Source organism: Callorhinus ursinus, unplaced genomic scaffold, assembly GCF_003265705.2.
Source record: "Callorhinus ursinus isolate GAN/ISIS: 27379988/994484 unplaced genomic scaffold, GSC_fseal_2.0 scaffold25, whole genome shotgun sequence".
Classification (NCBI taxonomy): domain Eukaryota; kingdom Metazoa; phylum Chordata; class Mammalia; order Carnivora; family Otariidae; genus Callorhinus; species Callorhinus ursinus.
This window is the reverse complement of record NW_027397087.1, coordinates 36296600-36323232: the sequence shown is the minus strand read 5'-3', so window position 1 is coordinate 36323232 and position 26633 is coordinate 36296600. Positions and strand designations below refer to the sequence as shown.

The window sequence follows — 26633 nt, the reverse complement described above, 5'->3', positions numbered from 1 at the left end:
GCCATTAAAGGTTTTGTTAAGAGAGTGACATGATCTATCTTAAGGGTTGACTCCCCCTGTTGGGTGTAAAATAGACTGTAGTAAAGCAATGGTAGATACAGGCATATTGTACTCTTTCACTAATTTAGATGAGAGAATGATATTGGGCTTGAACTAGGTGGTAGAGATGGGAATGGCAAAAAATGGTTAGATTCAAGGTATATTTTATTTTTATTTATTTTTTAAGATTTTATTTATGTATTAGAGTCAGGCAGAGGGAGGGGAAGAAGCAGGCTCCCCACTGAGCAGAGAGCCTGACGTGGGGCTCAGTCCCAGGACCCTGGGATCATGACCTGAGCCGAAGGCAGACGTTTAACCATCTGAGCCACGCAGGCGCTCTGATTCAGGATATATTTTAAAGACAGACCCAATAGTACTTCTTGTTGGATTGGATATTGAGGAATTTCCTTATGGTGGAGGTTGGAAAAATTTTTAAATAATATATTAAGGTAGACTAACAGCTATTACTAAATGACCCCCAAATATCAGTGACTCTACACAATAAAATTTTGTTTCTTATTTACATCAAAGTCCAATGTAGGGGGATGGGGATGGGGTGATGGTGGGTGCTTTTCTCAATGTGGTCGCTTGGGACTCAGGGTTCTTCCATCTAGTGGCTCTGTATCCCAGAGGGACCTTAGAGCTTTTCCCTGGATCCTCTCCATTTTCCAGCAGACAAGGAAAGGCAACTTCCCCCTCCTTTTAAGAGGCTCTTATTGGTTCCCCTGAAGGGATGTACATCACCCCTGCCCATATACCATTGGCCAAGGATTCAGTTGCATGGTACCAAATAATTAACTGCAAGGAAGGTTGGGAAATATAGCCTAGCAGTATGCCCAGGAAGAGGAGGAAATGGGTTTGTAAAAGAATATTTGGAGACTTTTGAAAAAAAATGTTATTATAAAATACATAGTTTGCAAAAGTTTAAAAATAAAAATATTTACATATCTAAATGTTACATATTTATTTGTAAATTTAATTGTAAGTACTAAAAAATGAAGAAATATATTAGCTCTTGAACACCACTTTCTCAGTTATTTTTTTGTAAAATAAGTTCAGAACGTTCTGTTTAATAGCTCTCATGAAATATACTGTATTGTTTTCTCAAATGGACCCTGCCTTGATAGTAGAATGTTTTCCTTTCATATGTACTGGTGAGATTTTTGCTTTGAGTTATTTTCTCTATAGTGAAACTAGATTTTTATTTTTTAGACATGAATATGCCTTTTATTCTTCTACTCTCTTGTTACTGAATGGTAATAATATGATCTTACTAACATTCATCAGTAGATCCCTATGATAAAGTGAGTGTAAAGAGAAATAGATTGTCACCACTTTTTTTGTTTTTTGGAAATAACCTTGAGAACTTGGTGAAGAAGTAAAAGCAACCATAAACATTATTTGAAAATTAAATTTTATTAGCACACAGATGCAAAATATGGCATTAAAAATCTTTAGTTATTTCTTTTTATCTTTTTAACTGAACTTCTAATTTAAAGGAAACTCAGTATTCCCTAACTCTGTTTTCTTTCTTCACCACAGTTTTCCTCTGTAATTAGTGTCTTCTAACTCAGTAGCATAAGCTGGCCTATTCTGAACCACACCCTACCGACCACGGCCACTGTCTCACCGCATTGTTTCCCTCTGTTAGCATATACTTTTGAAATAACTACTTTGGGATAGGGTGAAAAAAAGTATTAAATAATTTTCTTTATAACAGATACAGCAATGTGTCATTGCTATATAAGTGCCAGTAATGTGCTTAATTCTTTATTTGGATTGTTTAAATTATTTTATTCTCCCAATCAGTCATTTATCCATAATCTTTTTATCTGCTGGATGCCATCTTTATCATAAGGTAAATTTTCATAGACTTTTTTTTTGCTTTTTAAGCCTTAATTTGCTAATTTGAAAGGTATTAGTTTGTTCCCTGTCTCAGATTTCCTGTTCAACTCAAATGAGGTAATGCACATCAAACTTATTTTTGATGAAAACTATAAATAGAAATTTTGAAGATTACTCAGAAGTCTAATATTTTTGTCCTTTTTTATATATGTATGCCTTTATATATAATTTATATTTTAAGTTTTTTCATTTGACAATATATTGTACATCCCTTGCCATAGTTCTGCATGCCTGGCATTACAAGTATCCTTCACCATCCAAATCTGTCTTATCCAATCTTCAGTTTGGATAGTGAATTTGGATGTCAGGGGGTACTGCTCTGTTTGAATCTGTTTGGTTCCCCAAATTTGGGAAGCAAATAGCATGGTTGTGAAAAAAGTATCTAAAAGTTTACTTAAATATATTTGATTCCTGAGTTTAGACTGTGAAATTTTTAGATATCAGGAATTTGAATAACAAGGGATAACTATATTGTCAAAGGGTGTTGCACTGAAATGCTATCTATTGTAGTGGGTTCCTTTGATTGCAGAGAACAGAAACCCAACTCATAGTGGCTCAGGATAAAAATAATTGCTTGTCACACTTAATGAGAAAGTTCAGTGGTGGAGTTTGAGGCACAGCTAGATTCAGGGGCCCAAACAATGTTGATAAGGCTTTGCTATATGTATTTGTTAATTTTCTTTTACTGCATAGAGGCTTCTGTGCATTCAGGAAAGATGGCTGTGAACATTTCTAGATTTACATCTTTCCAGATAAACCAGCCCAGTAGAAAAGAAAAGGCTTCTTTCCTAAGAGTTGCAGCAAAGTTCCAGTATGGAATTTCAGTGAGCAACCACTGTTGCCAGGGGGAATGAATAAACTGATGGGCTGGGCCTGGGTCACGACTAATACTACCCTTCCCCCCTAACTGGGGGATGAGGTCAGTCCATTCAAACTGTGTCAAATGACAAGGGAGGTAGTTCTTCAAAGGCAAACACAGTATTGTACTTTCACTAGAAAAAGGGCTAGGCTAAACTGGTTAGCTGTCCGTGTACCTGTGTTATAGTGTGTTATAATTTCTTCCATCACCTTTTCTTAGTTGAAATACCAGAAAATGTATTTTCTCTCAGCACCCAATTTGACTTTTACTTGGCATTGACCTACTATAGGTAAAACTGGGCTTCTATATAATATCTAATGATGAAGATGAGCTAACGTGCACTTATGTCACATCTTACCGGAAAAGCCGCTTCTCAACTTTTTTTAAAAATTCTTGAAGAGAAAGAAATAGTGTGTTTTATAGTTTCTGAGAGAGGCACCTGTCCACCTTGGACCTAAATCTCATTTAGTCTTGCTTACCGAAGAACCTTGGCTTATCAGATAGACTTAGCATTTTCTTAAGTTTTCAGTTTCTGCTTCTCTACTTGATTCTATTGATAGCCATAAAGATGTGCTCCCAAGCCCTCTAACTTAGAAATGATTCACTCATACTTTTTTTTTCTTTAAAGATTTTATTTATTTATTTGAGAGAGAGAGAGAGAGATAGGGAGGAGGGAGAGCAAGTAGGGAAAAGAACAGAGCTCCAGAGAGGGACACACAGACTCTGTGCTGAGCTTAGTTGTTAGCCTGATGTCGGCCTCTATCTCATGACCCTCAGATCATGACCTGAGCCAAAATCAAGAGTCAGATGCTTAACCAACTGAGCCACCCAGGTGCCTCTCACTCATACTTTTTTTTTCCTTTGTAGCAGATTTGACCATTCTCCACTAGTTTAGTTACTTGCCAGTCTATCTTCTGCCACTCCTTCCTTAACCTCTTACTTCCTACTTTTCAGAGTCACCAATAATATCCAGAGACTTTTGTCTCAGGCTTAAACCTAGAATTAGTGTTAAAAGGGTTAAAAGGGACCTCAGAGATATTTAATTAAACTTCTTTTATTTTTTTATTTTTTAAATTTAAAAAAATTTTTTTTCTGAAGATTTTTTAATTTATTTTTTAACAGAGAGAGAGAGACAGCGAGAGAGGGAACACAAGCAGGGGAAGAGGGAGAAGCAGGCTTCCCGCTGAGCAGGGAGCCCGACGCAGGGCTCGATCCCAGGCCCCTGGGATCATGACCTGAGCCAAAGGCAGATGCTTAACGACTGAGCCACCCAGGCTCCCCTAAACTTCTTTTTTTAATTTTGCTTGATGCGATTTTGATTATACCAACTTTTTTTTGTCTAGAATTTACATGGTATACATAAGTTTTTTTTTTAAACTCTCAAATCTTGTATCCTCATATTATAGATGTGTGTCTATTGAATACAGCGTGTAGTTGGATTTTAAAAATCTGTTGGCAATCTTTGTCTTTTAACTGGAGCATTTGCATTTAGTATAGTTACTGATGTATGCTTTCCATTTGTTCCATCTGTTCTAACTCTCTCTAGGACCCCCCTCCTTTCTTGCCTTCTTTTGAATTGATTATTTTTTAATCATTCCTTCTTTTTCACACTTGTTAATTGAGAAGTTATACTTTTTTTTTTTTTTTTTTTTTTTTTAGTGGTTACCCTAGAATAGGGGTCAGCAACCTTTTTCTTTTAAGGGCAACCTAGTAAACATTTTTGGCTTTGTGAACCATATGGTCTGTCATTGTAGTGCAGAAACTTCCATAGATAACAGGTATTGATATAAATTACAGATAGAGGATTAGGTAAAGTCATCCAGGTGGAAGAGCACTGGGTTGAGACCAGAAACTGGGACAAATTTTTTTTTTTTTTGAAAGTGAGGTCATGGAAAAGGAGCTGTAAGAATGAGTCAGAAAAGGAGTGAGCCTGTCAGGAAGATTACAAGAAAAATAATTGTCATGTGAGGGCAATTTCAAGAATGAGAAGATGGCTTTCTAGGTTAAATGCTATAGTGTGGCATGTTAAGATGAAGATTCAGAAGAGGCCTTTGGATTTGGCAACTTTATGATAATTGGTGACATTTTCAAATAATATTGGCAGAGCTATGCTGTGTGGGAGGAGTAGTAGAAGAGTGGAAATATAAACCATTGATTCTCAAATACTATTTTTTGGACAAGCAACAACAGAACTGCATAGATTTCCCAACCTCAGAGCCATTATTGGGCTTAGAAATGTATACTTTTAAAACATTGCCCAGATGATTTTGATAAACACTAATGGCTTGCCATTAAGATTATTTGTGAGTGATATCGTGAGGCAACCCCTCTTTCCCAAACACAAAGCAATGCTTGATAAAGTAAAAAGAGAAAACCAAATTGACATAAATGGGGTGCCAAAACAATAAGCATTTCAATGTTTCAGAAAAGCAGTAGAACACGAAGTAGTGAGTAGGGCTGTGGCTGGGACCCTGAAGGTAAAGCAGCTGAGGTTTGGGTTTCTTTGACATAACAGGGAGGTGGTGTTGGAATTGGGCTTATTGTTGGAAATCGTGGGCCAGGACGGATAAGGGCTCTTCTGTTAAAAAAGATACTTCTGAGTTTAGTTCTAGGGCCTGCCCTTTTGTACACCTTAGGAATCAGACCATAGTTATGCAGTGCATCTACTGGAGTAATGCAGGGCCTATCCTGCTTGGCTGTAAGGAGTAGCTTTGCTGCTGACTGCTGCCAGAAACCACAGTGTATATGAAGCCTTCTTATACCTAGGGATCCAGGGGAACACAAACAGCTTTTCAACTAGGAACCTGCCATCTCAGAGCATATCCTTAATGTTAGTGCAGGACAGATCTCATTCGAGCAGACCAACTGTAAGAAAAATATTTATGAGATAATTGGTGAAATTGAATCCTGACCAGTAATACTAAATATTATTAATTTTCAAAGGTGTGATTAATGGTATTGTGGTTGTTAAAAAAGTAAATAGGGGCGCCTGGGTGGCTCAGTCATTAAGCGTCTGCCTTCGGCTCAGATCATGGTCCCGGGGTCCTGGGATTGAGCCCTGCGTCGGGCTCCCTGCTCAGCGGGAAGCCTGCTTCTCCCTCTCCCTCTGCCTCCTGTTCTGACTACTTGTGTTCTCTCTCTCTCTGTCAAATAAATAAATAAAACTCTTAAAAAAAAAAGAAAATAGTAGGTTCTCAGTAAATGTATGAAAAGCAAAATTTCCATCAGAAAGTATATCTGTAAATCTAAATTTTCACAGATTAGGCCATCTAATGCTGAAAATATGAAATAAAATCCTAAGAGCCGTTTATTCTGGCTGACATTAAAATACTAGTCTGAAAATATCAAATTTTATATTTAGTATTTTCAAGGAGATGAGTAATATCCCTTAAATTAAAACAGTTATGGCATTTAAGGTAGAAAAAGATCAGGTGGATATGAAAATGACAGAAACTTTATAAGTGGAAGCTAGTGTAATTTAAAACAACAGCATGATGTTGATAAATAGGAAGTTGATAAATCGGATGTCTGTTTTCCAGTATCAGTCTATGAAATCAGTGTGTAGTGTTGATCAAAATGTCAGAAGGTTTTTTCATGGTGGACATCCTGATCTTAAAATTCTTATGGTAAAAAGTCAGAGTAACATTAAAGAAGAACAAATTGAAGTGATATGCCCTCCAGATATCAAAACTTACTACGGAGCTATAGTAATTAAGATAGGTTCAGGGATGGGCAAATAGACTAGTGGAAGAGAATACAGAACCCAGAACACATTGATATTTATATGGAATCTGCTACATGACAAAGGTGGCATTATAAATCAGAGGGGAAAGATTGGACTCTTGATTGTGATGCCACTAAAACTGTTACTCTGAATTGGCATGAAAACAATTAAGGGCCCTATGAAAATAAATTCTATATGGATTAAATGTGTAGATGAGAAAAGAACAATTTAGGCCTTTTAGAAGAAAATACAGGAAGATAACTTTATGTCCTCAGGATGAAGAGGGATTTTAAAAAAATTATACCAGGAGATAATGCTATGTAGGCGTTGGAGCCAGACTGCCTGCTTCAAATCTCAGCTTTATCACATTCTGGTTATGACTTTGGGCAAGTTATGTAATTTTTCTATGTTTTCTCATTTGTAAAATGATGATAATGATGATAAACCCTCAGAGGAATGCCTGGGTGGCTCAGTTGGTTAGGCGTCCAACTCTTGATTTTGGCTCAGGTCATGATCTTAGGGTAGTGGAATTGATCCCCAAGTTGGGCTCTGTGCTGGGCATGGAGTCTGCTTGGGACTTTCTCTCTCCCTCTCTCTCTGCCCCCCCCACTCGCTTGCGCTCGCTCTCTTTCTCACACGCATGTGCTCTCTCAAAACAACAACAAAACAGCCCTCAGAGAGGAACTGTAAGAAATAAAACATGTGAAATGCTTAGAAAAATGACTCGTACAAATAAACATACAGAGCTAACTGTAGTTATTGTTACTGTAATTTACTAAGAAAGAAAGAAATAACCGGTAAAGGACTGATAAATTTGATTATTAAAAATAAAAACTTCTCTGCAACAAAAGGTAAACAAAGTAGAAAGCTAAGGCACTGATTGGTGGGAGATATTTGTCACACATTTAACTGAAAATTGATTAATATCCAGGATATATGAAAAACTCATTCAAACCAATAAAGAAAAGGTAACTCAAAAACCGGAAACGAATAAGCAACATAGTCCATAAGACAAATGATAGGATAAGTGTTGCACTTGTCACACTAGTAATCAGGGAAATGCAAATTAAGGTAATGAGATACCTTTTGGCACTTAACACTGGCAGAAACTCAAGTCTGCCGATACTAACTTTTATTGGTAAGGAGGCAGAGAAACATGAGCACTTTCTACACAGGCTGTGACATAGTTGGCACAACTACTTCAGAGAGTATTTTGTTAATACAATTCCACTCCTAGGTGTAAAGCCCAGCAAAGGCACAAGAAGAGACATATATGTGAACTGCAGCATTGTTTTAATAGTGTAATACTGGAAACATTCTAAGTGTTTGCTAGAAGGACAGTAGATTGATAAACTGTGGTATTTAAAAAAATACTTAATTTTTTAGAGCAGGTTTACGTTAGGTTCACAGCAAATTTGAACAGAAGATCCAGACCCTATGTCTGCCCCCACATATGCATGGCCTCCTCCATTATCAGCATCCCACCACCCCCACTCTGTGGCACCTTTGTTACAATTAATGAACCTACATACAATGGCATATTATTTGGCAGTTAATGAACTTTTACATGTATCAGCATTTATAAACAAAAGATAATGTGGGATGCGGACTATTAAATATGATATGACACAATTTTTTAAAACTTAAAAAAGTGAAACAGTGGGACGCCTGGGTGGCTCAGTCGTTAAGCGTCTGCCTTCGGCTCCGGTCATGTCCCAGGGTCCTGGGATAGAGTCCCGCATCGGGCTCCCTGCTCAGCGGGAAGCCTGCTTCTCCTTCTGCTGCTCCCCCTGCTTGTGCTCTTTCTCTGTCTGTCAAATAAATAAATAAAATCTTTTAAAAAAGTGAAAGTACTATCTGTAATTTATGGAGACCCACATATGTAATAAAAATATAGAAATGTGTATGGGAATATCAAGCTCAGGATAGTGGTTATCTCTGCAGAGCAAAGGAAGGAGCTTTAACTATATCTCCAGTGTGTTGTTTATAAACTGATCTGGAGTAATAGCAGTTTTCAAACTTGTTGAATTGGGTGGTAGATATAGGCCTGCTTTTTTTTTTAAATTAGTTTCAGAGGTAGAATTTCATGATTCATTAGTTGCATAGAACACCCAGTGCTCATTCCATCAAGTGCTTTCCTTAATGCCTGTCACCCAGTTCCCCCATCCCCTCCACCCACCTCCCCTCCAGCAACCCTCAGTTTGTTTCCTAGAGTTCAGCATTTCTTATGGTTTGCCTCTCTCTCAATTTTCATCTTATTTTTCCTTCCCTTCTCCTTTGTTCATCTCTTCTGTTTCTTAAAATTCCACTATGCGTGAAATCATATGGTATTTGTTTTCCTCTGACTTATTTCACTTAGCATAATACCCTCTAGTTCCATCCATGTCATTGCAAATGGCAAGATTTCATTCTTTTTTTTTTTTTTAAGATCTTATTTATCTGAGGGATGCCTGGGTGGCTCAGTTGGTTAAGTGGCTGCCTTCAGCTCAGGTCATGATCTCAGGGTCCTGGGATCTCTAGTCCTGCATCGGGCTCCCTGCTGAGCAGGGAGCCTGCCTCTCCTTCTGCCTGCCGCTCCCCCTGCTGTGCTCTCTCTCTCTGTCAAATAACTAAGTAAAATCTTTTTTTTAAATATATTTTTAAAAGATTTTATTTATTTGAGAGAGAGAACATGAGCAGGAGGAGGGGCAGAGGGAAAGGGACAAGTAGACTCCTCACGGAGCAGGGAGCCTGACTTGGCCACACCCCAGGGCCCTGGGATCATGACCTGAGCCGAAGGCAGACACTTAACCCAACTGAGACATCCAGGTGCCTGTGATTTCATTCTTATTGATGTCTGAGTAATATTCCATTGTGTGTGTGTGTGTGTGTATACCACATTCCATTGTGTGTATATATACACATACACCACATCTTCTTTATCCATTCATCTGTTGATGGACATCTGGGCTCTTTCCATATTTTGGCTATGTGGACATTGCTGCTGTAAACATTGGGGTGCATGTGTGCCTTCAAATCACTGTTTGCATCCTTTGGATAAATACCTAGTAGTGCAATTGCTGGGTTGTAGGGTAGCTCTATTTTTAACTTCTTGAGGAACCTGCATACTGTTTCCCAGAGTGGCTACACCAGTTTGCATTCCCACCAACAGTGTAAGAAGGTTCTGCTTTCTCCGCATCCTCGCCCACATCTGTTGTTTCCTGAGTTGTTAATTTTAGCCATTCTGACTGGTGTGAAGTGGCATCTTATTGTGGTTTTGATTTGTATTTCCCTGATGTCAAGTGATATTGAGCATTTTTTCATGTATATGACTGCTTTTTATATGTTCCGTAATATTCTCTGTGTTTGAAAAATCATCTAGGAAAAAGGTAAGAAACAGTTTCTTCATTTGAGGACTTGGACAAATATGCAGTAGTATGAGAAAGAAGTAACCGAAAGTATTTTTAAAAAATAACATGGCGGGGCACCTGGGTGACTCAGTTGGTTAAGTTTCTGCCTTCAACTCGGGTCATGATCCCGGGGTCCTGGGATCGAGTCCCACATTGGGCTCCCTGCTCAGTAGGGAGCCTGCTTCTCCCTCTGCTCTTCACCCTGCTCATGCTCTCTCTCACTCTCTCTCAAATAAATAAATAAAATCTTAAAAAAAATAAAAAAAATAAAAATAACATGGCATCTTTATATGTTAAAGAGTGAAATAAACTAAAAAGGGAAAGAGTGATGACACATGAGAATGGTTTTTTTGATGGGGCAAGTTACTGAGGGAGATGATAAGAAATAGGTTTTATTAGCCCTGGAAAGGATGTGGAGTATTATTTTCTGTGTAAACTGGAATGGAAAAGCAGAGATGAGATGAAAATAGAAATATGTTTTGAGTTGGAAAAGACACTATTTTCTCAGTGAGTTTCCAAAGTTGAAATCATTCTCGAGGTGTTATATATGTGGGGTTTGAGAAGATTGGAAGGATATGCAGAATATTTGTAAGGAATGAAATAAAGTTAGATAAAAAAGTAGCTTTGAAGAAAAAGGGAAGGTTGAATGAAATTTATAGTAGTATTTTGCTGTATAATTTTATCAGCTTTGTTCAGCAAGCCAGTGGCAGGATCTTATTGTTGACTGCCTTAACTCACCACTTAGGGGAGGTGGAGAGTCAGAGCCCAAAAGTCCTTGAATATATTTCTATTCTATAGCAGTTTTCTCTTATTATTCTCTTAGTTATAATTTCATGTAGTTTAGGTTCTCTGTTTATTTGGTCTCATCTTCTTACTGTTTTTTTTTTTTCTCAAGTTTTTATTTAAATTTCAGTTAACATACAGTGTAACATTCGTTTCAGGTGTAGATTTTAGTGGTTCAACACTTACATACAACACCCAGTGTTCATCACAAGTGCCCTCCTAATTCCCATCACCTAAGTAACCCCCCCCCCCACCTCTGGTAACCATAAGTTTGTTCTCTATAGTTAAGAGTCTTGGTTTGCCTCTCTTTCCGCCCCTCCATGTTCATTTGTTTTGTTTCTTAAATTCCACATGAGTGAAATCATGTGGTATTTGTTTTTCTCTGACTTATTTCACTTTGCATAATACTCTCTAGCTCTATCCATGTTGTTGTAAATGGCAAGATTTCATTCTTTTTTTTTTTTAAAGATTTATTTATTTATTTTAGAAAGTGTGCATGAGTGGGGGGAGGGGCAGAGGGACATGGAGGGAATCTCAAGCAGACTTCCTGCTGAGTGGGGAGCCAGACTCAGGGCTGGATCTCAGGACCCTGAGATCATGACCTGAGCCGAAATCAGGAGTTGGACACTTAACTGACTGAGCCACCAAGATGCCCCAAGATTTCATTCTTTTTTATGACTGAGTAATATTCCATTATAGATATATATGGAATATATATGTAGGAATATTTGATATATATATATAATTATACTCACATTATACACACACACATACATACCACCTCTTTTTGTCCATTCATCAGTTGATGGACATTTGGGCTCTTTCCATAATTTGGCTATTGTTAATAATGCTGCTATAAAATTAGTGTGCATGTATCCCTTTGATTAGTATTTTTGTATCCTTTGGGTAAATAGCTAGTAGTGCTGGATCATAAGGTAGTTCTATTTTTAACTTTTTGAGGAACTTCCATCCTATTTTCCAGAGTGGCTGCTCTAGTTTTCATTCCCACCAATAATGTAACAGGGTTCTTCTTTTTCTGCATCCTCACCAACACCTGTTGTTTCCTGTGTTGTTAATTTCATCTTCTTACTGCTTTTAATTTCACAAAAATTTGGCTTCATTGATGGCATTCTTTTTTGTTTTTGCTTTATTCATAAGAGCTTTTGGATACAGAGTGATTAGATTTGCATGATTATTCTGCCCATTTTAATTCAGCTTTGCTGAGGCTCTTCATATATAAAAAAAGAACTTGACTCCAATCTCAGGTACTTTAGAAACATTTGATATAGTGGAGGACAAAATAATTTTTATTTGTACTCTGGATTTTAACTTATTAGTATAATAAAACATGGAAAAAATCTTTGGCAATTTGCTGTTTTAGAAAGTGTCCAGATTTGGACAATAAAATGTAATATGTGGTCTTGATGAGACTGTTTTCAAGACTGTTTCTAGACTAAGAGTTAGGATTTTATGTTCTAAAAGATGTAATGAAATGATTTAAGCCTTCTTGAGTATCAGAAAGTAAAGATTGCGTAATATGATTTCTAAATGTTTCACACTTTTTACGTTACAGTTCTTTTGCCACAAAAATGGTTTGCACGGTCTTGAACACATACTATCCATGCTGATGGGACAGGGTCCAATATGAATATAAATGATGGAGGAAGACGACGCTTTGAGGATAATGAACATACATTACATATATATCCTGGGACAATTTCAGAAGGGACTATCTACTGTCCAATTCCTGCCAGAAAAAACTCCACAGCTGCTGAGGTGATTGACTCTCTTATAAACAGACTTCATCTTGACAAAACAAAATGTTATGTTCTTGCAGAAGTAAAGGAATTTGGTGGAGAAGAATGGATACTCAATCCAACAGACTGTCCAGTTCAGCGAATGATGTTGTGGCCCCGGATGGCTCTGGAAAATCGCCTGAGTGGAGAGGACTATCGCTTTCTTCTGAGAGAAAAAAACCTTGATGGATCAATCCATTATGGTAGTCTGCAGTCATGGCTACGGGTAACAGAAGAACGCCGCAGGATGATGGAACGGGGTTTTCTTCCACAGCCTCAACAGAAAGACTTTGATGATTTATGTAGCTTACCTGATTTGAATGAGAAAACTCTTTTAGAAAACCTACGAAATCGCTTTAAGCATGAAAAAATTTATACCTATGTTGGCAGTATTCTAATAGTTATTAACCCATTCAAGTTTCTTCCTATTTATAATCCCAAATATGTCAAAATGTATGATAACCACCAGTTGGGAAAACTGGAGCCCCACATTTATGCTGTGGCTGATGTAGCTTATCATGCCATGCTTCAGCGCAAAAAGAATCAGTGCATCGTGATTTCAGGAGAGAGTGGTTCTGGGAAGACTCAAAGCACAAACTTCCTTATTCACCACCTTACTGCTCTCAGTCAGAAGGGATTTGCCAGTGGAGTGGAACAAATTATTCTTGGAGCTGGACCAGTACTTGAGGTAAGTGCATAGAAATACTTTTCTTACTCTTGTATGTTTATAAGGTATAAACTGATATGCTCTGACATGTTTATCTTTGAAAAATAAAAAGTAAAAATTTGGTAGATGTGAGAAAATGAAACTAGAAGTATAGACATCATTTTTAGTTACCAAGGAAAAATGGAAGATGGAAAGCAAAAAAGGCAGTGTGAAAGTTTAAAAGTGTGACAGTGGCATTATTTTTTCAAAGGTGTTTTTGGGTCATAGTGATAAAGAAGGAGATGATTGGGGTCGTATGTATCCCCCTGTAAAGGGAAATAGCAGGGGCAGGACTCCTGTCTGTAATTGGGTTGTGGAATTAGGTGTTTGGGGAAAATACTCTTTTTTAAAAAATTTTTTATTGTTATGTTAATCACTATACATGACATCACTAGTTTTTGATGTAGTGTTCCATGATTCATTGTTTGTGCATAACACCCAGTGCTCCATGCAGAACGTGCCCTCTTTAATACCCATCACCAGGCTAACCCATCCTCCCACCCCCCTCCCCTGTAGAACCTTCAGTTTGTTTTTCAGAGTCCATCGTCTCTCATGGTTCGTCTCCCCCTCCGATTCCCCCCCTTCATTCTTGGGGAAAATACTCTTATCAATATATTTATATCCTTGTAACTTTAACATCTGTGCCTAGTATTGAATTCTAAGAGTTCAGTTTGAAAATGTAAAGAATATGGGGAAAAGGTTTAGTTCTATAACGTTTTAGAAGTAATATTACCAAAGTTAGAAAGGATAGAGAATACACCATTTTTGTTTTAGAGGTGAAAGGAAAAGGTAATGTTACTTATTTTTTTTTTTAAAGATTTTATTTATTTGAGAGAGAGAGAGAGAGTGCGCACGTATGAACAGGAGGAGGGGCAGAGGGAGAGGGGCAAGCAGACTCCCCACTAAGCGGGAAACCAAGGTGGGGCTCAATCCCAGGACCCTGAGATCGTGACCTGAGCTGAAGTCAGATGCTTATCCAACTGAGCCACCCAGGTGCCTCATATTACTTATTTTTTAAAAGGGATTTTGTGAGGTATAATTGAGATATATTAAACTGCACATATTGAAAATGTACAATTTGATAAAATTTGACATGTATACATAATAATTAAACCACCACCACAGTCAAGATACTGAATATATCCATTATTGCTAAAGGTTCCTCATATCTCTTTGTAATTCCTCTTAACCCTTTCCGGCTCAGTCATCTACAAGAAACCACTTACTTTGTCACTATAGATTAGTTTGTATTCTACAAACTAATTTTTATATAAATGGAATCATTTATTATGTACTCTTTTATGTTTGACTTCTCGTGGTATAATTATTTCAGGATTCATCCATGTTGTTGTATGTGTCAGTAATTCATTCCTTTTGCTTAGGTAGAATTCCACTATCTGGGTTTACACTTGTTTATCCATACACACACACACACACACACACACACACACACACACACACACATAGTGGTATCTCATTGAGGTTTTAATTTGCATTCTATAATGACTAATCCTGTGAGCATATTTTCATGTGTTTATTTGCCTTTTACATATCTTCTTTGGTGAAATGTTTGTCAAAATTTATTGTCCAACTTTTTACTGTGTTTTCTTACTGTTTTTTGGAAAGTTTTTTGTGTAGTGGGTATAAGTCCTTTATCACATATGTGTTTGCACACATTTTCTCCCAGATTTAACCACTTTTTTTTTTTTTGAGTATAATTGACAATATGCTATATTAGTTTCAGGTGTACAACTTAGTGATTCCACACGTTTATAATATTGTGCTGTGTTTACCACAAGTTACCTACCATCTATCCTGATACATGCTGTTACAGTATCATTAACTATATTCCTTATGCTGTGCCTTTTATTCCCATGGTTTATTCATTCCATAAGTGGAAGCCTGTATCTCTCACTCCCCTTCACCCGTTAGGCCCAACCTCCCACTCCTTACCTCTCTGGCACCTATCAGTTTGTTCTCTATTTATAGGTTTGATTCTGCTTTTTATTTCTTTTTTTTTTCCCTAGATTCTTACGAGTGAAATCATATGGTATTTTTCTTTCTCAGTCTGACTTATTTCACTTAGCATACTATCCTCTAAGTCCATCCATGTTGTCTCAGATGACATGATCTCATTCTTTTTTATGGCTGTGTAATATCCCTTTGTATATACACACCGCATCGTCCTTATCCATTCATCTGTTCATGAACACTTAGGTTGTTTCATATCTTGGCTATTGTAAATAATGCTGCAGTAAACATAGGAGTGCATATATCTCTTTGAATTAGTGTTTTCGTTTTCTTTGGGTAAATACCCAGTATCGGAATTATTGGATCATATGGTATTTCTATTTTTAATTTTTTGAGGAACCTCCATACTATTTTCCATATTGGCTGTACCAATTTAAATTTCCACCAAGAGTGTACAAGGGTTCCTTTTTCTCCACATCCTCGCCAACACTTATTATTTCTTGTGTTTTTGATTATGGCCATTCTAGCAGGTGTAAGGTAATATCTCATTGTGGTTTTGATTTGCATTTCTCTGATAATGAGTGATATAGATCATTTTTTCATGTATCTGTTGGCCATCTGTATGTATTCAGGTCCTCTGCCCATTTTAATTGGATTATTTTTTTGGTGTTGTAGAAATTTGTTTTTTTAAAGATTTTTTGTTTATTTATTTGACAGAGAGATACACAGCGAGAGAGGGAACACAAGCAGGGGGAGTGGGAGGGGGGAAGCAGGCTTCCCGCCGAGCAGGGAGCCTGATGGGGGCTCGATCCCAGGACCCTGGGATCATGACTTGAGCTGAAGGCAGACGCTTAAAATGACTGAGCCACCCAGGTGCCCCTAGAAGTTTTTTTAATATATCTTAGATATTAACTCTTTATTAGATACATCATTTGCAAATATTTTTTCCTCTCAGCAGTAGGTTGTTTTTTGTTTCTTGATGGTTTCCTTCACTGTGTGAAAGTTTTTTTTTTTTTTTTTTTTTTTTTTTGGTGTGGTCCCAGTAGCTTGTTTTTGTTTTTGTTTCCCTTGCCTTATGAAACATATCTAGAAAAATGTTGCTTTGGCCGATGTCAGAGAAATTACTACTTGTGTTCTATTCTAGGATTTTTATGGTTTCAGGTCTCATATTTAGGTTTTAATCCAATTTGAGTTTATTTTTGTGTTATAAGGTGGTCAGTTTTCATTCTTTTGCATGTAGCTGTCCAATTTTCCCAGCCAGCACCATTTATTGAAGAGACTGTCTCCCCTTATATATTCTTGCTTCCTTTGTCATTGATTAATTACTGTATAAGTGTGGGTTTATTTCTGGGCTCTCTGTTCTGTGCCATTTATCTTTGTGTCTCTTTTTGTGCCAGTACCATACTGTTTTGATTACTACAGCTTTGTAGTATATGTTGAAATGTGAAATTGTGATACCTCCAGCTTTGTTTTTCTTTGTCAAGATTGTTTTGGTTAGGGTGCCTGGATGGCTCAGTTGTTAAGCGTCTGCCTTCGGCTCAGGTCATGATCCCAGGGTCCTGGGATCGAGTCCCACATCGGACTCCTTGCTTCACGGGAAGCCTGCTTCTCCCTCTCTCACTCCCCTTGCTTGTGTTCCCTCTCTCACTGTGTCTCTCTCTGTCAAAAAATAAATAAAATCTTAAAAAAAAAAAGATTGTTTTGGTTATTCCAGGTCTTTTTTGGTTCCATAGAAATTTTACTGTCATTTGTTCTAGTTTTTTAAAAAATGCTTTTGGTATTTTGATAGATATTGCATTGAATCTGTAGATTGCTTTGGTTAATAGAGACATTTTAACAATACTAATTCTTCCAGTCCGTGAGCCTGGAATATCTTCCATTTGTTTGTGTCATCTTCAGTTTCTTTCATCAGTATTTTATGATTTCAGAGTACAGATCTTTGACTTTTTCCGTTAAGTTTATTCTTAGGTCCTTAATTCTTTTTGGTGTAGTAGTAAATGGTGGTGTTTTCTTATTTCTCCATCTGCTGCTTTGTTATTAGGTTATAGAAATGCTACCGATTTCTGGGTGTTAATTTTGTATCCTGCATCTTTACTGAATTCGTTTATTACTTCTAGTTGCTTTTTGGTGGAGTCTTTAAGATTTTCTATGTATAGTAGCATGTCATCTGCAAATAGTGATAGTTTAACTTCTTTACCAGTGTGGATGCCTCTTATTTCTTTTTCTTGTCTGATTGCTGTGGCTGGGACTTCTGATACTGTGTTGAATAAAAGTAGCAAGAGTGGACATATTTGTCTTGTTCCTGATCTTAGAGGAAAAACTTTCAGTTTTTCACCATTGAGTATGATGTTAGCTGTAGGTTTTTCATATATAGTCTTTATTATGTTGAGGTATGTGCCCTCTAACCCTACTTTTTTGAGAGTTTGTATTGTCAATGGAATTTGAATTTTGTCAAATGGTTTTTCTGCAACTACTGAGATGATCATATGATTTTTATCCTTTGTTTTGTTGATGTGGTGTATCACATCGATTTGTGAATACTGAACCATTCTTACATCCTTGGAGTAAATCTCACTTGATTGTGGTGAATGATCTTTTTAATGTATTGTGGTATGTGGTTGTGGTTTGGTAATATTTTGTAGAAGGTGTTTGCATCAGTATTCATCAGGGATATTGGCTTGTAGTTTTTTTGTGTGTGGGTGTTGTCTTTTTTTGGTTTGGGCATCAGGGATGTATTTAGAAGCTTTCCTTCCTCTTGTATTTTTTGGGATAGTTTGATGAGAATAGGTATTAATTCTTTTTAAAATGTTTGGTAGAATTCACCTGTGGATCCATCTGGTCCTGGACTTCTATTTTTCATTACTGATTCAGTTTTGTTAGTTGTAGTGGGTCTGTTCAGATTTTCTGTTTCTCCTGTTGAGTTTTGAAAGATTGTATGTTTCTAGGAATTTATAGATTTCTTCTAGGTTGTCCAGTTTGTTGCCATATAATTTTTTATAGTATTCTCTTATAATTCTTTTTATTTCTGTGGTGTTAGTTGTTACATCTCTTTCATATCTGTTATTTGTTTGAGTCCTTCCTCTTTTTTTCTTGATGGATCTAAGGGTTTATCAATTTTGTTTACCTTTTCAAAGAACCAGCTCTTGATTTCATTGATTTTTTTTCTGTTGCTTTTTTAAGTCTCTGTCATTCATTTCTACTCTCATCTCCTTCTACTCACCTTGGGTTTTATTTTATTATTTTTTTCTAGTTCCTTTAGTTGTATATTTAGATTGTTTATTTGAGCTTTTTGTTTCGTGAGGTAGGCCTGTGTCACTATATATTTCCTTCTTAGAACTTCTTTGGCTGTGTCTCAGTGATTTTGGACTATTGTGTTTTCAGTTTAATTTAGATTTAACCCTTTCATGATACTACTTTTTGAAGAGCAGAATTTAAAATTTTTTACTCAGTTTTATTGAAATATAATTGACATACATCATTGTATTAATTTAAGGTATACAACATAATGATTTGATATATGTATATATTGAGAAGTGATTACCACAGTAAGTTTAGTTAACATCTATCACCTGACATAATTTCAATTTTTTTTTGAGATAAGAACTTTAAGGATTTACTCTCATAGTAACTTTCAAATATATGACACAGTACTGGCAAATATAGTCACCATGGTGTACATTACAGCCTCACAACTTATTTATCTTATAACTGGAAATTTGTACCTTTTGACCACCCTCACCCATTCCCTACTCCCCCATCCTCCCTGGAAACCTCCAGTCTTTTCTCATGAGTTTTGTTTTAGATTCCACATATAAGTGAGATCATACAGTATTTGTCTTTGCCTAACTTATCTAACTTATAATGCACTCGAAGTCCATCCATGTTGTTGCAGATGGCAGGATTTTCTTATTTTATGGCTGAATAATATTCCATCATATATACATAAACATTTATCCATTCATTCATCATTGGGCACTCAGATTGTTTCCATGTCTTGGCTATTGTAAATAATGCTGCAGTGAACATGGGGGTGCAGATATCTGTTTGAGATAATAATTTCATTTCTTTCGGATATGTACCCAGAAGTGGAATTGCTGGATCATATGGCATTTCTATTTCTATTTATTAATTTATTATTTATTTTTTTAGATGCATAGTTTGTGTGTGAGCAAGGGGGGAGGAGCAAAGGGAGAAGGAGAGAAAGAGAGAATCTTAAGCAGGTTCCACGCCCAGCATGGAGCATGATGCAGGGCTTGATCTCACAACCCTGAGGTCATGACCTGAGTGAAAATAAAGAGTTGGATGCTTAACCAACTGAACCACCCAGACGAGGGAGAAGCAGGCTCCCCGCTGTGCAGGGAGCCTGATGTGGGGTTTGATCCCAGGACTCCGGGATCATGACCTGAGCTGAAGGCAGATGCTTAATGACTAAGCCACCCAGATCCAGTGCTTTCCTATGAATATCTATTTGTTTCAAGACTATTTTTTGTTGAAAGACTTTTTTCTTTACCTTAGTGCCTTTGTGTCTTTGTCAAAAAATTGTTTGTCCATATATATGTGGGTTCATTTCTGAATTCTATCTTCTGTTCTGTTGATTCATTTGTCTTTATGATAGTGCTTTGCTACTTTCATTATGTAACTTTATAATAATTTTTGAAATTTGTTGTATTAATCCTTCTTTTGCTTAGTTGTTTGGATATTCTGTCCTTTGCATTTCATATGAATTTTAGAACTAAATGGTCAGTTTCCTATAAAAGGTTTTTTTGGACTTTGGGATAGTGTTAAATCTGTAGTTTAATTTGGAGAGAACTGATATATGCTAACAATAGTAAGTCATCTGACTCATGAACAAGTTTATTTTCCCATTTATGAAGATCGTCTCTAATTTCTCTCAGTAGTATTTTGTTGTTTTTAATGTAGAGAACTTCAACATATATAGTAAGTTATACTTGTCAGTATTTTTTGATGCTTTTATAAATGGTATTTAAGTTTTCAATTGTTAGTTCCTAATATATAGAGATATAGTTGATATTGGCACTTTGATTTTGTATTCTACAAACTGGCTAGATACAAATATTCTGGCTTTAAGTTTTCATTGGATTTTCCACATAAGAAGTCATATTTATGAATAAAAAGGCAGTTTTGTTTCTTTTTTTCCAATCTGGATATTTTTTCCTTGCAGATTTCACTGATTATGAGAACATGAATATAAGTGGTTAAAGTAACATTCTTGTCTTAGGGGGAAAGCATTCAGCTTTAAACATTAAGTATGATAATAGCTATTGGTTTTGTGTCGATGCTCTTTATTAGATTGAGGACCATTCCCTTTTATTCCTACTTTGTTTAGAATTTTTATCAGGAATGGTTGTTGAATTTTGTCAAATGCTTTTTCTGTGTCTATTTGAGATGGTCATATGGTTTACAAAGAATAATTTGTTAATACGGTGAGTTATATTACTGGATTTTTGATTGGTAAGCCATTTCAGCATTTCTGGGGTAAACACCACTTTTCATGATGTATTATCCTTTAATGTATTACTGGATTTGGTTTGCTAAAATTTTGTTTAGAATTTTTGATATGTTTTCTTTTCCTTCCTTCCTTCCTTCCGTCCGTCCATCTGTCCGTCTGTCTCAGGATAATTCTGGCCTCATGGGAATGAGTTGGGATGTTTTATGTTTTTGGAGGAGTTTGTGTAGAACTTTTTTTCCCCCTACTATCCATGTTAGAATTGATATGAAACAATCTAGTCCTGTGTTTTTCTTTGCAGGAAGGTGTTTGTTTTTTTTTTTAATTTTATTAAAAAAAATTTTTTTACATTATTAGCTCAGAGATAGAGTTTAGTGCTTCATCAGTTGCTTATACCACCCAGTGCTTATTACATCAAGTGCCCTCCTTAATGCCCATAACCCAGTTATCCCTACTCCCCACCTACCTCCCCTCCAGCAACCCTCAGTTTGTTTCCTAGAGTTCAGCATCCCTTATGGTTTGCCTCTCTCTCAACTGTCATATTATTTTATCTTTCCTTCCCTTCCCCTATGTTCATTTGTTTTGTTTCTTAAATTCCACATATGAGTGAAATCATACGGTATTTGTCTTTCTCTGACTGACTTATTTCACTTAGCATGATACCCTGTAGTTCCATCCACATCATTGTAGATGACAAGATTTCATTCTTCTTGATGGCTGAGTAATATTCCTGTGTGTGTATATGTGTGTGTGTAACATTTTTTATTTGAGAGGGAGGGAGGGAGGGAGGGAGAGAGAGAGAGAGAGAGAGAACAAGAGCAGGGGGAGGGAGACCCAGGCAATGCAGGGCTCAATCCCAGGACACTGGGATCGTGACCTGAGCCACAGGCAGAAGCTTAAGTGACTGAGCCACCCAGAGCCCCATATACCACATCTTCTTTATCCATTCATCTGTTGATGGACGTCTGGGCTCTTTCCATATTTTGGCTATTGTGGACATTGCTGCTATAAACATTGGGATGCATGTGCCCCTTTGAATCACTGTTTGTATCCTTCGGGTAAATACCTAATAGTGCAATTGCTGGGCTGTAGGGTAGCTCTATTTTTAACTTCTTGAGGAACCTGCATACTGTTTCCCAGAGCGGCTACACCAGTTTGCATTCCCACCAGCAGTGTAAGAGGTTTCTGCTTTCTCTGCATCCTCACTGACATCTGTTGTTTCCTGAGTTGTTAAATTTTAGCCATTCTAACTGGTGTGACGTGGCATGGCATCTCATTGTGGTTTTGATTTGTATTTACCTGATGTCAAGTGATGTTGAGCATTTTTTCATGTGTCTGTTGGCCATTTGTATATCTTCTTCAGAGAAATGTCTGTTCATGTCTTCTTTCCATTTCTTGACTGGATTTTTTGGTTTTTGGATGTTGAGTTTGGTAAGTTCTTTATAGATTTTTGGATACTAGCCCTTTATCTGATAAGTTTGCAGGAAAGTTTTAAACAAAGTTTCAAGTTTTAAAGTAGATATAGAACTACTATGAACTTGTCTGTGACTTTGAACCTCTGAAGTATGTCTCTTGGGGAAAGCATAGAGTTAGATCCTTAAAAAAAAATCTATTCTGCCATTTATCTATCTTTGATCTTTGGAATGTTTGATCCATTTACAGTTAATGTAATTACTCATAATGTAGGATTTATGTCTGCCGTTTTTTTAATTTTATTATTATTATTTTTTCCTCTTCTGAGAGAGAGTGAGTGAATGGGGCAGGAGGGGAGGGAGAGAGGGAATCTTGTGCACCCTTCCTCCCAGCATGTAGCCTGATGTGGGGCTTGATCTCACAACCCTGAGGGTATGACCTGAGCTGAAATCAAGAGTCAGATGGTCAACCAACTGGGCCGCGCAGGCTCACCTGCCATTTTTTTTTTATATGCTTTTTTATGTCTTGTATTCTTCCATTACTACTTTCTGTTATGTTTTCTAGCATACCATTTTAATTTTGTTGTGTCTCTTTTTGGGTTTTTTGGTTATTTTTTTAGTGGTATTTCTGAGTATTCCAATTAACAAAACAATTGAGTTTGGATTACTACCAACTTAATTTTAATAATATGCAAAAATTTTCTTCTGTACAGCTCTGTACCTTTCTCCCTCCTTTGTGCTTTTATTTTCATATAGATATTTTTCTACATTGTATATCCATACACACAGATTTATATTTATTTTATGGAATTGTCTTTCAGGTCAGGTAGGAGGAAGAAAGTTACAAACAAAATATTGTACAATACAAAATGTAATGTAAATACAAAAAAAGTTACAAACTCTGTTTTGTATTTACATTACATTTACCTTTACTTGTGGTCTTTATTTCTTCATAAAGATTTGCTTTATTATCAAGTGTCTTTTCATTTCAGCTTGAATTACTTCATTTAGTATTTTTTGTAAGGCCTATCTGCTGAATGTATTCTTTCAATTTTTGTTTATTTAAATGTTTTAATTTCTCCTTTAATTTTGAAAGATAGTTTTACTGGACACAGAATTCTTGATTGACAGGCTTTTCTCAGTGATTTGAATATATAACTCCACTGTCTTTAATTTTTAATGTTTTATTTGGAGAAATTTTGTGTTATGCTTATTGAGGAACCTTTATATGGTATGTGTTGCATCTCTTTCACTGCTTATAGGAACTATTCTTTTTTTTCTTTTTTTACAATTTCATTTATTTGAGAGAGAGAGAGAGTACAAGTGCGGGGAGAGGCAGATGGAGAGGGCGAGGTAGACTCTCTGTTGAGGAGGGATCCCGATGCGGGGCTCTGTCCCAGGACTCTAGGACCATATGAGAACTATTCTTTGTCTTTCAGCAATTTGATCATTATTTGTCTAGGTGCAGATCTTTTTTAGTTTTTCATGCTTGGAGTTTGTGAAGGTTGTTGGATATGTAGATTAGTGTTTTTCATGAAATTTGGGAAGTATTGGGCCTTTCATTGTGGAAATATTAATTTTGTGTTTTCCACTGTATCTACTTGTTTATGTCTCTACTGGAGCCCCTCCAATGAATTTTTCATTTTAGTTAATCTACTTTTCAATAATGGAATTTTTATAATTTCTAGCCCTTTACTGATATTCTCTATAGTTAAGGCATCTTTTTCATACTTTCCTTTAGTTTGCAAATATTTAAAATAGCTGATACAAAGTTTTGGCTTTGGTGGTCCAACATCTGGGCTTTGTCAGGGACAGTTTCTGTTTATTGCTTTTACAAAACTTTCCTGGTCCATACTTTGTTTCCTCTTTGCATGTCTTACAATGTTTTGGTGAAAAGTGGGCCATTGTATTAATACAGTGTGATAGTTCTGGAAATGAGATTTTTCCCTCCTCCCAGGGTTTGTGGTGATGGTTTTGTTATTGCTCTTTGGTTGTTCCATGACTTCTTTGGAATAAGTGTGTGAAGTCTGTTCTTTTTCCTGTGAGGCCTTTACATTCTTTCTTCATTTAGCTTAGTGGTTAGATAATAATTGGACAAGGATTTTTTTTAAATGTCCTGAAGCAATAAGGCTCCCAGTTTTTTTCTGTGAAGTTCTGTGTGCTTCTTGGATACTTGTCAACATTTAACCAGGCAGTTGTCAAATCTGCCTTACCTTTTACTTCCTATTTACATAGAACTTAAATATCAACCAGAGATCTCCGCTCTTTACTGAGCATGTGTATATTTCTGGGCATGTGCACAGTCCTGCACAGGTAAAACACCTTTTACATTCCCCGGAATATTTCAGATCTTTATTTTTTTTTTTTAAGATTTTATTTATTTACTTAGAGAGAGAGAGCACAAGCCAGTGGGAGAAGCAGATTCCTTGCTGAGCAGGGAGCCTGACTCGGGGCTGGATCCCAGGGACCCTGGGATCATGACCTGAGCCAAAGGCAGATGCTTAACTGACTGAGCCACCCAAGTGCCCCTATTTCAGATCTTTAAATGCCCCTTTTGTACAAGTCATTCCTATGTTTTCCTTTTAAGTTGTTTGGTTACTTCATTTTTTGCCTCATTCTCCTCTTGCTAACTTAGGCAGTTGCAGTGTTTAAACAATTGCCTCTGGTTGTTTTTAACAAACATACATGGGTGAAAAGGCTGTCTCCTGTGAGTGAGCTCCAAGTCAGGTCAGGTAAAGATAATCCTTTGAGTGAGGTTTTCCAGGGAATTGCCATATAGCTCAAATTCTGACAGTTACCTGTGGGATGGGGCTTTGGCTGTAATCCTGTTTTGATCCTTCAGTGGCTTCTAGGCTGCCTTTTAAACAGATTAATTATAGAGTGTTGCATTTCTCTTCAGCATGGAGCTAGGGAGAGGGAGATGGTAATTGGGTAAGTTAAAATGCCACAAAGCCTGTTTTTCTTACTGAGATTCGGCTGTTTTCCTTGATTAAGTGTTCCCTCACAAAGGATTATTATAAGCTTTTAGTGAATTTCTAGAATTGTCAAAAAGTTGATTTGGATACTTTTTTAAATTTTATTTCTCTTATGAAGAAGAGGGGATTTTCAGAGATCTTTATCATTTTCTCTGACCTCAATTTCAATGATCTTTTCAAGAGATTTAAGTAATAAATACTTTATATATTTACATTTGTAGTTACCATTTTTGCTGTTCTCTATTCTGTACTTGATCATATTTGAGTATGATATTTTCCTTCTGCATAAAGGACTTCCTTTAATGTTCCTTTTAGTGTGGGCTGGCTTATGATGAAAATTTTCAGATTTACATATCAGAAATTGTCTTTTTTTGGGCCTTAATTTTTTAATTTACTTTTTTAGGAGATATTTAAATTACAAAAAATTAAATTTAAATAGAATTAAAATTTCAGTAAAATTTATGAATTTTAAAACATTAATTTGGGTAACCATCTCTATACAATCTGAATACAGAAAAGTTCCACTACTTCTTGAAACTCCTTCACACTGTTCTTTATCTTCATATTCTCTTACTTCTCTCCCATACTAATTCATGGGAACTACTTGTCTGATTTCCATTGCTGTTTTTTTCAAAATGTCACAGAAATGGAATCATACAGTAAGTAAAGTTTTGAGACTAGCTTCTCTCATTTAGCATTATGTCTTGGAAATTCATTCAATTTGTTGAATATGTAAGTTCAACCAGGGATTATTCTTTTAAATTTCAATTTTAAGAAATGTTACCGGGATATATAACTTACAGTACAGTATAGCCATTTAAAATTTGTAGTTCATAGTTCAATGATTTTTGATAAATGTATATACACTTATATAACCACCATCATACAATGAAGCTATAGAATATTTTTATTACTCCTTGTGCCCCTTTTACACATTTCCCAATTCCCAGACAACTCTGATCTTCTTCCTGTTACTGTTGTTTCACCTTTTCTAAAATTTCATAGTACAGTATGTACTCTTGAGTCTGGTTTTTTCCACGTCAAAATGTTTTCATATTTATCAGTGTTAATGTATGTACCAGTTTATCTTTATTGCTGGGTAGTATTTATTGCATTGTGTATACTTTGGTAACACTTTAGGCAACATATTTTTAATTCTTTTTAAAATAGTACTGTAGCTTTGTTTTAGGTTGATGTGATAAAGTGTAATACATTACGTAGTGAAATTTTATTTCATTTATACTGTTCTAAAATGGCAATTATTTTGATGTAATTACTCTGTTTCTAGCTCCTATTTAATTTAGCAAGATTTAAAAAAATACAGAAATATATTAAGGAAGCTTGCTGGCTCTCGAATGTAAAAGTTAAATTATTTTAAGGAGTTTTAAGTTTTTAAAATTAAGATTGGGCACCTGGGTGGCTCAGTTGGTTAAGCGACTGCCTTTGGCTCAGGTCATGATCCTGGAGTCCCAGGATCGAGTCCTGCATCGGGCTCCCTGCTCAGCAGGGAGTCTGCTTCTCCCTCTGACCCTGCCCCACTCATGTGCTCTCTCTCTCTCTCTCTCTCTCTCAAATAAATAAATAAAAAATCTTTAAAAAAATTAAAA

At 36.3% G+C, this 26633-nt stretch overlaps 1 protein-coding gene across 12 annotated transcripts in view; it reads left to right on the top strand.

Annotated features, from left to right (window-relative positions):
* Positions 1–26633, top strand: part of MYO9A (myosin IXA) — a 346819-nt gene that overhangs the window by 87745 nt on the left and 232441 nt on the right. For 11 of the 12 annotated variants that reach the window (XM_073877314.1, XM_025883650.2, XM_025883655.2 and 8 more), the window contains one exon: positions 12273–13183. In XM_073877314.1, the coding sequence (XP_073733415.1) occupies positions 12344–13183 (840 nt within the window). In that variant the 5' untranslated portion in view covers positions 12273–12343. The remainder of the gene's footprint in view (positions 1–12272; positions 13184–26633) is intronic. The other variant, XM_073877316.1, reaches the window with a different exon arrangement.